Source organism: Oryctolagus cuniculus, chromosome 18 (assembly GCF_051225735.1).
Source record: "Oryctolagus cuniculus isolate XC-2025 breed Fujian yellow rabbit chromosome 18, ASM5122573v1, whole genome shotgun sequence".
In the NCBI taxonomy this organism is placed as follows: Eukaryota; Metazoa; Chordata; class Mammalia; order Lagomorpha; family Leporidae; genus Oryctolagus; species Oryctolagus cuniculus.
In genome coordinates, this window is record NC_142884.1 from 66,928,747 (window position 1) to 66,943,454 (window position 14,708).

At 47.3% G+C, this 14,708-nt stretch overlaps 1 protein-coding gene across 7 annotated transcripts in view; it reads right to left on the reverse strand.

Annotated features, from left to right (window-relative positions):
* Window positions 1-13,359, reverse strand: part of LOC100340393 (ATP-dependent RNA helicase DDX19B) — a 27,607-nt gene extending 14,248 nt beyond the window's left edge. The window contains exons 1-3 of one of the 7 annotated variants that reach the window (XM_070062742.2): window positions 12,010-12,229; window positions 1,758-1,831; window positions 1,203-1,251 (exon numbers count right to left, since the gene is read on the reverse strand). Coding sequence is in view for 3 of the 7 variants with exons in the window: in XM_008257607.5 (XP_008255829.1) it covers window positions 1,203-1,251; window positions 12,010-12,189 (229 nt within the window). In the remaining 4 variants the exon portion in view is untranslated. The other 6 variants (XM_002711719.6, XM_089320472.1, XM_008257607.5 and 3 more) reach the window with 6 other exon arrangements.
* Window positions 13,360-14,708: the final 1,349 nt, after the last annotated feature.

The following is a 14,708-nucleotide window of genomic DNA, read 5'->3' on the forward strand; positions in this document are numbered from 1 at the left end:
CCAAGGACTTGGGCCATCCTCCACTGCACTCCCTGGCCACAGCAGAGAGCTGGCCTGGAAGAGGGGCAACCGGGACAGAATCCAGCGCCCCGACCGGGACTAGAACCCGGTGTGCCGGCACCACAAGGTGGAGGATTAGCCTAGTGAGCTGCGGCGCCGGCCTCAATTATTTTCTATTCCAGGTCCTCCCACGTTACTTCAAAATCTAACATTTAGTTCTCTCATAGTATCAATATCTCCAAAGTATTACAGAAAGATGATTATTAAGTCAATGATCAGAAACAGCCGGCGCCGTGGCTCAATAGGCTAATCCTCCACCTTGCGGCGCCGGCACACCGGGTTCTAGTCCCGGTCGGGGCGCCGGATTCTGTCCCGGTTGCCCCTCTTCCAGGCCAGCTCTCTGCTATGGCCAGGGAGTGCAGTGGAGGATGGCCCAGGTGCTTGGGCCCTGCACCCCATGGGAGACCAGGAAAAGCACCTGGATCCTGGCTCCTGCCATCGGATCAGCACGGTGCGCCGGCTGCAGCGGCGGCCATTGGAGGGTGAACCAACGGCAAAGGAAGACCTTTCTCTCTGTCTCTCTCTCTCACTGTCCACTCTGCCTGTCAAAAAAAAAAAAAAAAAAAAAAAAAAAAGAAACCACCTTGATGCTCAACAGTGGAGTATCTATGCAAATCACACAATGCCATTAAAATTCTAGGTGTATAAACTGCTAATTAGTAGAAACTTAAAAACAAGTTATAGTGATGGAAAAGTATTATGTGAATTCAGAGTAGGGTAAATGCCAGATTTCTCCCCTGTAATATTAAATACATCAACAAAAATTTGGTGTTGAGCCTAGACTTTTGATATATTTTGATAGATTTTGATATGATTTTAGATAATTAGAATAGGTAAACTCTCAGGTTACTCATAATCATTCCAAACTGATGAACATTTTAAAAAGTAACAAATAATAGTTGGCAATATAGTGCCAAAGTCTGGAATAAATTTAATAGTTTATAAACCAATTAGGTAGGCTCATTCTTATAATAAGCACTTTGTGATTACAATCTAGTTTGTTAATTCCCAAATGGAAAGACTGCCAGTATCTGCCAGTCCTCTGGTACAAATACAGTTTTTTTTTTTTTCTAGGCAGTTGTTATGCCCAAACAGAAATACTCAAGGAAATAGCATTTGTTTTCAAACTAGCTTTTACTCACCATTGGCATCCGGTTTGATTTTCTCGTCCTTAAGATGCAAGTTGCTCAACTAAATGGAGAATATGGAGGGAGGAAAGTGTCAGGAGAGTCACTTACAAGATGTTAAAGTCAACAGAGGCTTCCCAACAAACAGGGAGAAAACAGCCCCTCTCTCAAGACTGATTCTTAGGTTGCTATTCTGGGTTCCTTTTGTTTGCCAAATGACTGAATGAAAATAAACAAAAATGCCCATAAATGTAGTAAGAAAAAATGATTACTGAGCCGCTTAAAATCCATTCTTCCTAATTATAACCCCTAGAGAGAATTATAATTGATGAGTTTGCTTAACTCCTGATTACAAAGACTCTCAGGGGAATATCATTGTTAGAGTTGTCACTCCCTCACAGTCCAAACAAGAGGACACTGAAGATATCCCAAAGAATGCAGTCACACTGCAGACACAGCCAAGGAGGGAGCACTGCACTGACAGCACCCGCAGGAGGGAAGCAGTACAGTGCAGGACTTGTTGAAGCCACGGCACACAGCATGCTGACACACAGCCAACATCTAAGTCACCTTATGCTTCGTGTCTCATACTCTTAACTGGAAACAGCCCCGAGGATCACTGTGTAATCACAATACTCACCAGGCTGAAGTCGGGATAGAAAGGAAGAGATAGATCAGAGAGGCATTTCAAAGAAAGGATTCTTAGGACTTAGATCAAACAATGGGAATTAGGGATCTCCTGGCAGGACTCCTCTCTCCCCTGTAAGAATGCAACTATCCTGGGGCAGGCATTGAGACATAGTACATGAAGCTTAAACAGATAACTGCATCCCAGCTGCTCTGCTTTTTTTTTTTTTTTTTTTTTTTTGACAGTGAGAGAGAGAGAGACAGAGAGAAAGGTCTCCCTTTGCCGTTGGTTCACCCTCCAATGGCCGCCGCGGCCGGCACACCATGCTGATCCAAAGGCAGGAGCCAAGCTTTTCCTGGTCTCCCATGGGGTGCAGGGCCCAAGCACTTGGGCCATCCTCCACCGCACTCCCGGGCCACAGCAGAGAGCTGGCCTGGAAGAGGGGCAACCGGGACAGAATCCGGTGCCCCGACCGGGGCTAGAACCTGGTGTGCTGGTGCCGCAAGGCGGAGGATTAGCCTAGTGAGCCGCGGCACCGGCCTGCTCTGCTTCTAATCCAGCTTCCTGGTAATGCATCCTGGGAGGCAACAGATGATGGCTCAAATGCTTGGGCCCCTGCCACCCACAAGGGAGACCTAGATGGCATTCTGGGCTCCTGGCCCAGCTCTGACTATTGCAGGCATTTGGGGAGTGAATCAGCAGATAAAAGTTATCTCTCTCCCTCTTTCTCTTTGATACTCAGCCTTTAAAGTAGATAGAAATAAACAAACATAAGATCTGGACATTCCACTCCTGGGAATTTACTCAAAGGAATTGAAATCAGCATACAAAAGAGTTATCTGTACCCCCCATATTTATTGCAGCTCAATTCACAATAGCTAAAATATGGAATCAACCCAGGTGCCTGTCAACTGAAGAATGGATAAACCACATTGGTGGGGGGAGGGACCAGTGCTGCAGCATAGCAGATAAAGCTGCTGCCTGCACTGCCGGCATCCCATATGGGTGCCAGTCTGAGTCCCAGCTGCTCCACTTCCGATCCAGCTCTCTCCTATGGCCTGGGAAAGCAGTGGAAGATGGCCCAAGTCCTTGAGTCCCTGCACCCACATGGGAGACCTAGAAGAAGCTCTTGGCTCCTGGCTTCGGATTGGCGCAGTTCCAGCTGTTGCAACCAACTGGGAGTGAACCAGTGGATGCCAAGACCTCTCTCTCTGCATCTCCTTCTCTTTCTGTATAACTCTATCAAGTAAATAAATAAATCTTAAAAAAAAAAAAAGAATCTATGGGATATGTACACCATGGAATACTACAGTGGTAAAAAAAATGAAATCTTGCTGTTTGCAAAAAAATGGATGCAAATGGAAAACATTCTAATTAGTGAAATAAGCCAGTCCCAAAAAGACAAATACTATATGTTCTCCCTGATCTGTGGTAACTAACAGAGTACCCAAAAGGTAATCTATAGAAGTGAAATTGACACTTTGAGATGCCATGACTTTGACAGTCCTTGTCTCAACTGTTCAGGAACAGGGTTTTTGGTGTTTTTTTTTTTTCTATATTATTTGTTGAACTCTCTACTTAGTGTAGAGTTAATCTTATGTGTATAAAGTTAATTGAAAATAGATCTTAGTAAAAAATAAGAGACTAGAAGAGGGAGGAGGAAGAAGGTGGGAGTACGGGTGGGAGGGAAGGTAAGATGGGAAGAATCACTATGTTCCTAATTTGTATTTATGAAATGTATGAAGTTTGTATACCTTAAATAAAAGGTTTCTGGGGAAAAAAAAAAAAACAGAACACAATTCCTGAAATGACAGAAGATAATTCTATTTTTAATTTACCTCTGGGTCTAGTATAAGGCAGGTAAACTAATAAAATATGTAGCAAGACCTAAGACATCATTTAATAAAGGGTAAAAGAAGGAAAATTAGCAAAATTGGGGTTGGTGCTGTGGTGTAGTGGGTAAAGCCACTACCTACAGTCTCGGCATCTGATATGGGTGCTGGTTCTAATCCCAGCTGCTCCACTTCTGATCCAGCTCTCTGCTATAGCCTGGGAAGGCAGTAGAAGATAACCCAAGTTCTTGGGCCCCTGTACCTACTTGGAAAGCCCAGAAGAAGCGCCAGGCTTCTGGCTTTGGATTGGCCCAGCTCTGACTGTTGTGGCCATCAGGGGAGTGAACCACTGAATGGAAGACCTCTTCTCTCCCCCCGCCCCCACAACCTCTGCCTCTCTGTAACTCTGCCTTTCAAATAAATAAATAAATAAATCCCCTTTTTTTTTTTTGACAGGCAGAGTTAAGACAGTGAGAGAGAGAGAGAGAGACAGAGAGAAAGGTCTTCCTTTTTCCATTGGTTCACCCCCCAAAATGGCCGTCACGGCCAGCACTGCGCCGATCCGAAGACAGGAGCCAGGTGCTTCTCCTGGTCTTCCATGTGGGTGCAGGGCCCAAGCACTTGGGCCATCCTCCACTGCCTTCCCAGGTCACAGCAGAGAACTGGACTGGAAGAGGAGCAACTGGGACAGAATCCGGCGCCCCAACCGGGACTAGAACTCAGGGTGCTAGCGCCACAGGGGGAGGATTAGCCAAGTGAGCCACAGCGCCAGCCAAATAAATAAATCTTAATAAATAAAATTATTTTTTAAAAAAGAAAATTACCAAAACCAAATTTTTATTTTTTAAAGGACCACAAGATTCTGTATGTATTGAATTTTATTGCCCTCCTCCCAAGAACCAAGGAAAGAGGGGGGAGGTTGGGGAGAGAGTAATTAAAATTTGTTTTAATGAGTGATTAGTTCAGAATAGAAGAGCCCTGCTTCACTTCACACAAGCTGGTAAGAAACTTCTAGTGTCTATGTGCTTTGGTGTTGGAGAAAGGAGACTCAGAAGAACACATTGGGGCCGGCACCACGGCTCACTATGCTAATCCTCCGCCTTGCGGCACTGGCACACCAGGTTCTAGTCCCGGTCGGGGCGCCGGATTCTGTCCCAGTTGCCCCTCTTCCAGGCCAGCTCTCTGCTGTGGCCCGGGAGTGCAGTGGAGGATGGCCCAAGTGCTTGGGTCCTGCACCCCATGTGAGACCAGGATAAATACCTGGCTCCTGCCATCGGATCAGCGTGGTGCGCCGGCCGCAACGCACCGGCCATGGTGGCCATTGGAGGGTGAACCAACGGCAAAGGAAGACCTTTCTCTCTGTCTCTTTCTCACTGTCCACTCTGCCTGTCAAAAAAAAAAAAACACACACACACACACATTGGATAGACTGGCAAGAAAGGAAACTGGCAAAAAAAAAAAAAAAAAGCATAAAGCGCAATCATTATAAAACAGTAAGAGTTCATCTGGGGTAGACATTTAGCCTAATGGTTGATTCCAGATGAGGTACCCTCTCCTACAGCCAAGTAGCTGTGTTTGATTCCCAGTTTCAGCTCCTGACCCCAGCTCCAGCCAACACAGACCCTAGGAAGCAGTGACAATAGTTCAAATAATTAGGTGGTAAGGCTTTCCAAGCCTACACACAGAAGTGGCACTGCGGCAAAGTTTGCATTACCTGCTGTATGGTTAGTGAACTAATGCTAAAACTTATGTTGAAAGCAGTTAGTTCAGATACCATTCTTCGCTCTATTTCTTTGGACCAAAAAAGCAGAAAGCAATTTCCTTGCACCCTCATTGGAAATCATTTTATGATACAGAAAACCAACCAAAAGGCAAAACAAAAACAACAAAATTCCACCTTTCACAAATTGACCAAAGCCTTCTCTTATAATATCCACATTTTTTCAATGCTTTTAACTAATATGTTTTTAAGATGTTAAAATAATAGAAAACTGGGGCCAGTGTTGTAGCACAGCAGGTTAAGCTGCTGTTTGTGATGCCAGCATCCTACAAGGGTGCTCAGAATCAAGTCCCAGCTTCTCTACATCAAATCCAGCTTTCTGCTAAAGTGCCTGGGAAGGCAGCAGAGGGTGGTCTGGCTGTTTAAATCTTTAAAAAGATTTATGTATTTATTTGAAAGGCAGAGTGATGCACACACACACAGAGATCTTCCATCCATTGGCTCACTACCCAGATGGTTACAACAGCCAGTGCTGAGCCAGGCAAAGAGTTTCTTCCAGGTCTCCCACGTGGATGGCAGGGACCCAAACACTTGGGCCATCTTCTGCTGCTTTTCCCAGGCAAGGACTGGATCAGAAGAGGAGCATCTAGGGTGCGAACTGGTGTCCACAGGGGATGCCAACGTCGCGGGGGTGGCTTTACCCACTTTGCGACAATGCTGGCCCCAAATAAATAGATCAATAAATCTTAAAGCTACTTGAGAAAGGATTCTTGAGACATAGGGAAAATCTAATGTTAAATGACATATGCTAAATAGGGATTACCTTAGGCAAAACACTGAAGCAGGAGACTTAAAAAGTCTCATCAATTTTGGGGTCCCTTTTCCTCTAAACTGAAAAAGTTGTCTCCAAGCAGAAGAGGAGCCACTGGGGAATGCGAAAAGTAAATAAGCAGAATCTAATATTCACTTACCTAAAATGAAAAAGAGAGGAAGCTTGACAAATACTTAAAATACATACTGAACAATGTGTGCTCTGTACACATCACAGACACCTACTCAGGCAGCCTCTGCGTGGTGGCTCGATGGGAGGAGTTCCACAAGACAGGAGTCAAGGGCATCTTGACTCATTTCTTTGGTTTTACAATGCTCTGATCTATTACCATTTACTTGGGCATGGTTAAGCAGCATGACAAATACTATTTATGTTCAACTAATTTGCACAAAAGAGATAATTCATTAAGATTGCTGCAAAGAAAGTGAGATATAGGTAACAGCACCAACAACGGTGGTGGCTGTTAAATCAGGCATGTCCATAATTCAAAGGGGTAGTTTCTATGATTATTCTCATCCTACAGATGAAGAGACTAAGGCAGACAAGTTACATAATTTGTCTAAGATCATAACAACTAAGTGATAGACCCAGGAAAACAAATCAAAGTCTGTCTCTGAAGTCTAAGGTCTTAAATTCTACATAACAGTGACTCTCATCGTTAACATCAAGTAATTTCCAAGTAAACATAATGGTGCTGCTGTTTTGGAAAACAGCCTCCCAATTTCTCCACAGTTAAACACAGAGTTTATCATATAATCTAGCAGCCCCACTTCTAGCTAGAGAACTGAAAACATGTCCACACAAAAATCTGTCACAAATGATCACAGCAACATTCTTTAAAAAAAAAAATGTATTTATTTATTTGAGAGGCAGAGTCCCAGACAAAGAGAGGGAAATACAGAGATCCACTGGTTCACTCCCCAAATGGCCACAATGGCCAGCGTTGGGCCGACCCGAAGCCAGGAGCCAGGAGCATTTTCTGGTCTCCCACATGGGTGCAAGGGCCCAAGCACTTGGGCCATCTTCCACTGCTTTCCCAGACCATTAGCAAAGAGCTGGATCAGAAGAGGAGCAGCCGGCACCGCGGCTCATTAGGCTAATCCTCTGCCTTGTGGCGCCGGCACACCAGGTTCTAGTCCCGGTCAGGGCGCCGGATGCTGTCCCGGTTGCCCGTCTTCCAGGCCGGCTCTCTGCTGTGGCCTGGGAGTGCAGTGGAGGATGGCCCAAGTACTTGGGCCCTGCAGACCATGGGAGACCAGGATAAGTACCTGGCTCCTGCCTTTGGATCAGCATGGTGTGCCGGCCGCGGCGGCCATTGGAGGGTGAACCAATAAAGGAAGACCTTTCTCTCTGTCTCTCTCTCTCACTGTCCACTCCGCCTGTCAAAAAATAAAAATAAAAAAGAAGAGTAGCAGACAGGAGCATCCCATATGGGATGTCGGTGCCACAGGCAGAGGCTTACCCTACTCAGCCACAGCTTTTCAGCCCTAGCAATAAAACAGAATAAAGTACTGTAATGATACACGTTAGCATATTGAAAACATTATGCTCAGTCAAAGAATCCAGTCACAAAGGATGACTTAGGAGGTGCTGTGTGATACTATGTTTCAGAAGAAGCAAATCGAAGGTAGCTTATGGGTTGCCAAGCCTAGGGTGGTTTTAGAGAAATGGTTTTAGTGACTGCTAATGGTTAAAGAATTTCTTTTTAGGGTGATGTAAATGCTGTGAAATTTAATATGCTGATGGCTGTGCAATTTTGTGTATGAATCTATTGAAAACTAGCGAGCTATATATACTTTATTAATTTATTTGAAAGGCAGAGTTACAGAGGCAGAGGCAAAGAGAAAGAGAAAGAGGGAGCGAGCGAACGAGAAACTCTTCAATCTGCTGGATCACTCCCCAAATGACCACAATGGCTGGCGCTGGGCCGACCTGAAGCCAGGAGCCAGGAACTTCTTCTGGGTCTCCTATCTGGGTGCAGGGACCCAAGAACTTGGGCCATCTTCTACTGCTTTCCCAGGCCATAGCAGAGAGCTGGATTGGAAGTGGAGTAGCCAAGACTCCAACTGGCACCCATATGGAATGCCAGTGCTTCAGGCCGGGGCTTTAACCTGCTGCACCACAGCACTGGCCTCAGAGATATATACTTTAAACAGCTGAAGTGTGTAATATGCAAATTACATCTCAAATACTATTATTTAAAAAAAAGTAACACAGGGCCGTCTTTCTGACAGCAGGTGAAGCAGCAACCTACAACACTGGCATTCCATATGGGCAACAGTGGTTCTTGTCCTGGCTGCTCCAATTCCGATCCAGCTCGCTGCTAGTGTTCATGGGAAAACAATGGAAGATGGCCCAAGTCTCTGGGCCACTGCCACCCACATGAGAGACCCAGAAGAAGCTACTGGCTCCTGGTTTCTGCTTGGTCCAACCCTGGTTGTTGCAGCTATTTGGTATGTGAACCAGGGAATGAAAGATTTCTCTCCCTTGCTCTCTCTCCTATCTGTAACTCTGCCTATAAAATAAATACACTTTAAAAATTTTAAATAAAAATTAAAAATAAAATGTAGGCTTTTATTATTATATTATAAAGTACAAGCCTAAAAACAAAAACAAAATATAAAAACAAAAGGGGTTAAATGTTTTATATCTGAGTTTTATTATCACAGGAAAAATTATTCTGAGTTTCTGTTTTGTGTGTATGTGTGTGTTTTAAAGATTTATTTATTTATTTGAAAGGCAGAGTTACAGAGACAAAAAGTAGACATTTTGGGGAGCAGCTGTGTGGCATAGCAGGTTAGGTCGCCTATAATGCCAGCATCCCATAAGGGCGCCAGTTCCAATCCATCTCCCTGCTAATGCGCTGGGAAAGCAGCAGAAGATGGCCTGAGTGCTTGGCCCCTGCTACCATGTGGGAACCAGGATGAAGCTCCTGGCTTCGGGATGGCTCAACCCCAACTGTGTGGCCATCTGGGTAGTCTAGTGAACCAGCAGATGGATATAACTCTCTCTCTCTTCTCACGCTCTAAAAATTAAAGGGCGAGTCCAAGAGATCCAGCATTTAACTAAAAGAGCTCTATAAAAGAGGGACTAAATAAAAGATGAAGGTGAGGAAATCAGCAATGAAGAAAATTTCCTGGCCGGCGCCAAGGCTCACTAGGCTAATCCTCCACCTAGCGGCACCAACACACCGGGTTCTAGTCCCGGTCAGGGCGCCGGATTCTGTCCCGGTTGCCCCTCTTCCAGGCCAGCTCTCTGCTACGGCCCGGGAGTGCAGTGGAGGATGGCCCAAGTCCTTGGGCCCTGCACCCCATGGGAGACCAGGAGAAGCACCTGGCTCCTGCCTTCGGATCAGCGCGGTGCACCGGCCACAGCGTGCCGGCCACAGCGGCCATTGGAGGCAAAGGAAGACCTTTCTCTCTGTCTCTTTCTCACTGTCCACTCTGCCTGTCAAAAAATTTTTTTTTTCCTATAACTGAAGGACAAGAATGCTCCAAATTTAAGAGACTTGTCTAGTATACAAGTAAAATGGATGCAAACAGACCCATACCAAGCAAGACATGTATCACTTTTTGTATCTGCTGAACAAACAGGATACTCCAGACTTGGAAAGGGAAAAACAACTCACATGAGGAATCATAATTGTCTCACACATCGCAACAAATACAGAAGTCTAGAAGGCAATGGAAAAATGCCTTTAAAATCTGGCAGGAAAGTAATTTTCAACCTACAATACTATTATCCAGATGATAGGACAAAATAAGGTATCTCTATACATGCAGTTTTTCAACAAAAAAATTTCCTTCCCATACACCTCCAAAAAGCTGACCAAAGGCTGCACTAAAATAAAGGAACAAATCAAGGAAGATGAAGACAGGGATACAGAAAGAAGAGGCTCTAACCCAAGAGAAAAAAGCAATTGCCAGAACAAGGCGAAACTAAATATTCTCTGTTCCCCTTCACCTCCCAAAATGCACTGCACTCTATACACAAGGGTGACTAGTTCAGTTTGAAACAAACTAACAGCCTGGGAGAGATGTAATTGATAGAATACTTAATTGGCTGAACATTTATTTATTTGGAAGGCAGAGTTACAGAAAAGCAGAGGCAAGGAGAGACAGAGATCTTCCATCTACTGGTTCACTCCCCAAATGGCCCAACAGCTGGAACTGGGCCAATTGGAAGCCAGGAGCTTCTTCTGGATCTCCCACATGGTTGCAGGGGCCCAAACACTGGATTGGAAGTGGAGCAGCCAGGACTCAAACCGGCACCCACATGGGATGCTGGCAAACATCTTGAGATAAGCTTAGGCAACTAGGCAGAGAGATTGGAATGAACTGATAATACATACAAAATACATGAAGCACAAACACAAAGCAAATAAAAGTTCAAAGGAAACAGTTTTATAGGAAAGTAGTTTTCATGAGTTGGTAGTATAAACATGGAATACTCTAAAATCACAATATTACAATGAAAAATGGCACAAAGAAAAGTGTGCATGTGTGGTGGGGGAAGACACAGGAAGAAGTCACAAGTCAATAAATATTTAAAACTGATTACTGAGGAAGTAGCAAAACAGGCATGTTATTTAGGAAATGAAGAGTAAATATTGCGGCTGGCGCTGTGGCACAGCCTGAAGCGCCAGCATCCCATATGGGCGCCGGTTTGAAAACCGGCTGCTCCTCTTTGGATCCAGCTCTCTGCTATGGCCTGGGAAAGGGTAATTTGCCAAAGTCCCTGGGCCCCTGTACCCACGTGAGAGACCTGGAAGAAGCTCCTGGCTCTGGATCAGCACAGCTCCAGCCATTGCGGCCATCTGGGGAGTGAACCAGCGGATGGAAGACCTGTCTCTCTGTCTCTACCTCTCTTGTAACTCTTTCAAATCAAATCAAATCAATCTTTAAAAAAAAAAAAAAAAAGAGAGCCGGCGCCGTGGCTCAATAGGCTAATCCTCCACCTTGCGGCGCCGGCACACCGGGTTCTAGTCCCGGTTGGGGCGCCGGATTCTGTCCCGGTTGCCCCTCTTCCAGGCCAGCTCTCTGCTATGGCCAGGGAGTGCAGTGGAGGATGGCCCAGGTGCTTGGGCCCTGCACCCCATGGGAGACCAGGAAAAGCACCTGGATCCTGGCTCCTGCCATCGGATCAGCGCGGTGCGCCGGCTGCAGCGGCGGCCATTGGAGGGTGATCCAACGGCAAAGGAAGACCTTTCTCTCTGTCTCTCTCTCTCACTGTCCACTCTGCCTATCAAAAAAAAAAAAAAAAAAAAAAAAAAAAAGAGTAAATATTGTCCATCCATCTCAAGAGAAAATTAAGTTGCCTCTCAGAAGGAAAAAATTCTTAAGAACCACAGTTTTAAAACTATTTGACTATAAATTATGTACATGCATAAACTGTTTTATCAACTACAAAAAAATAAGACAAAGGCTTACAGAAGTAAGTACTAACAGAAGTAGATACAAAGCCCACCAGAACACAGTGCTGAGGTTTGAGAAATTAACGCGTAACACATATTTTGCTTACTGTGTGTCAGTCCCAGAAGAACAGAAGGAAGCTAAGAGGACCAGGGGAGGCTTTCCTGGCTGCCAGACCCCCCTACCGCAAGGCGAGCGCAAGCTGGAGCAGTCCGGCAGGCGGGCGATTTAAGGATGGGAGCGCTCACCTGCCTTCCTGAGCCGGACTGCTCAGGCTCTACCATTCTCCTCCCCAGAACCCACCCCTGCCACGACCAGTCTAGGGGCTGTTCTTTCCCAGGGATCAAGTCCCCATCCAGAACTGGTCCCTTGACCCTTTTATGGCTGAAAGCAACCCACCGACTCAGCCGCCGCTTCCTGCTCGTCTACCGCCAGAGCCCACGAGTCGGTGGCCATGGTCCCCAGCGCGGGTGGGACCCTCGATGTGGCGGATTCGCCCGCGGGCACGACGCGGCCGTGGGCTCCGGGGCGTCGCGGCGAGCCCGGTTCCGGCCCCGGCCCCGCAGAGGGGGAAGTCATTCGCTGCCAGTGCTGGGCACCGGAAACGGCGCGCCGCAGTGACGTCAGAGCCCGCGCCCCGACAGCCGCCGCTCTCCGCTCCAGGCTGCGGCTTCCGCTGCCTCGAGACCCCCGCTCTCTACCCCTCCACGGTGCAGGCTTTCTTCCTGAATTGAGGGAGTCCTCTTAATATGCACCAACTCAAGTCAACCGACTTCCCAACCATCGCGGCATAGCGTGGTGGCACAGAAGACGCTCACACAGATCCCACAGACCCTAACAGAAATGTAAACAAGCTGCTGCTTGGGTTAATGGCGTCTCATTTCAGAGTGTCAAGTGCAAGTTCTGGGTCCTCCGCACTTCTCATCTAGCTTCCTGCTAGGAGTGCACCTAGGAGACAGCCCAGGCCCGGGTGCTTGGGTTCTTGCCATATTAGTGGGAGACCCAGATGGAGTTAGGGGCTCCTGGCTTCGGCCTGGCCCCGCCCTGGCTATTGCCAAGGAGTGAACAAGGTGTGAACCACCAGATGGAAGTTCTGTCTCCCCCTCTCTGTCATTCTGCATTTCAAATAAATAAAGGCTACTTTTTTAAAAACTATTTCTGCAGACAAGCAAAAAAGTAAACAACATAACAGATATCTAGGTTTCCACCACAAGGCTTAAGAAATAGATACGCATCGAGATCCTAGACTCTCTTACGTTCACCGCCAACACGTCTGTTCAACGTGAGATTCTTGAAAGAACCCGGTTCCCAAAAGGAGGGCGCCGAGAAAGGAGAGCTGGGGAATAAAGGCACCCGGATTTGAATTCAGTCTCCGGCAATTGCTCCCCAGTGGGCGCAGGCGGCCTCGGCTTCCCGCGAAACCCCGGCGTGTACCCACCTAGCTCACAATTCTGCACGGCGCCGGGCTCACCAACAGGGCTCCGTGTATAGTCGCTCCCATTATTCCTTTCCCCTCTCCTCGGGGGTGGGAGCGAGAGACGCCCAAACAGGGGCGAAAACGGCCTCGCTTCTACCCGCACAGATACTCACATCGGCCACCGGCAGGGTGAGCGGAAACCGCCCCATGGCTCGACCTCGGAAACGGCCAGTCGCCCCAGCCATCGCAGCTCAGCATGGCGGTTAGCCTCCCCAACCGCCGTTGGCAGCCCCGGTGGAGCCCGAGTCTCATTGGCAGAAGCCAGTCCCGCCAGCCAATCAGCTGAGGGGAAGGCACATACAATTCCCGGGCATGCGCACACGAGGACTTTGGGGCCAAAGACCTGTGCTGGCTTCCCGCAGAGGGCCAGACGCCCAACTTCCTGAGGGCAGCGCAGTATCTGGTTTCTTTGATGTTAACTTTCAGAGACTGTGTAGTGATTGGTTATGCTGCAGCCTGCGGCACTGGCATCCCATGTAAGTACCGGTTCAGGGCCCGGCTGCTCCACTTCTGATCCAGCTCCCAGCTAATGCACCTGGGAAAGCAGCAGAACATGGCCCAAGTGGTTGTACGTGTGTGGGAGACCCAGAAGAAGCTCCCTGCTCGGAGTCATTTGGGGAGTGAACCAGCAGATGGAAGACCTCTTTCTGTGTGTGTCTCCCTATCTGTTATTCTGCCTTTCAAATACATAAATATTTTTTTTAAAGACTAACATACAGGGGCTGGCGCTGTGGTGCACTGGGTTATCGCCCTGGCCTGCAGTGCTGGCATCCCATATGGGCGCCGGTTCAAGACCTGGCTGCTCCCTTTCCTATCCAGCTCTCTGCTATGGCCTAGGAAAGCAGTAGAAGATGGCCCAAGTCCTCAGGCCCCTGCACCCACATGGGAGACCTGTAAGAAGCTCCTGGCTTTGGATTGGCGCAGCTCCAGCCATTGCGGCCAACTTGGAAGTGAACCATCAGGTAGAAAACCTCTCTGCCTCTCCTCTCTTTGTGTAACTCTGACTTTCAAGTAAAATAAATAAATCTTTCAAAAAGAGTAACATAGGGCCGGTGCCGCTGCTCACTAGGCTAATCCTCCGCCTTGCGGCGCCGGCACACCGGGTTCTAGTCCCGGTTGGGGCACCGGATTCTGTCCCGGTTGCCCCTCTTCCAGGCCAGCTCTCTGCTGTGGCCCGGGAGTGCAGTGGAGGGTGGCCCAAGTGCTTGGGCCCTGCACCCCATGGGAGACCAGGATAAGTACCTGGCTCCTGCCATCGGATCAGCGCGGTGTGCCGGCTGCAGCGGCCATTGGAGGGTGAACCAACGGCAAAGGAAGACCTTTCTCTCTGTCTCTCTCTCTCACTGTCCACTCTGCCTGTCAAAATAAATAAATAAATAAATAAATAAATAAATAAATAATAGAGTAACATACAGAAACCATTCAAATTGTGAATATAATGGATAAGGTAAGTGCGCCTGCCAGGTAGATAAGTTTTTTTCTTTGTATCTAAACTAACAAGTGTAGACACATCCTGTAGTCCCTCAGCAAAATCTCAGGCCCCATCCAGAGCTATTAAACCAGCATCTGTATTTTTAAAAAATGATTTATTTATTTGAAAAGAAGAGTTACAGAGAGAGGG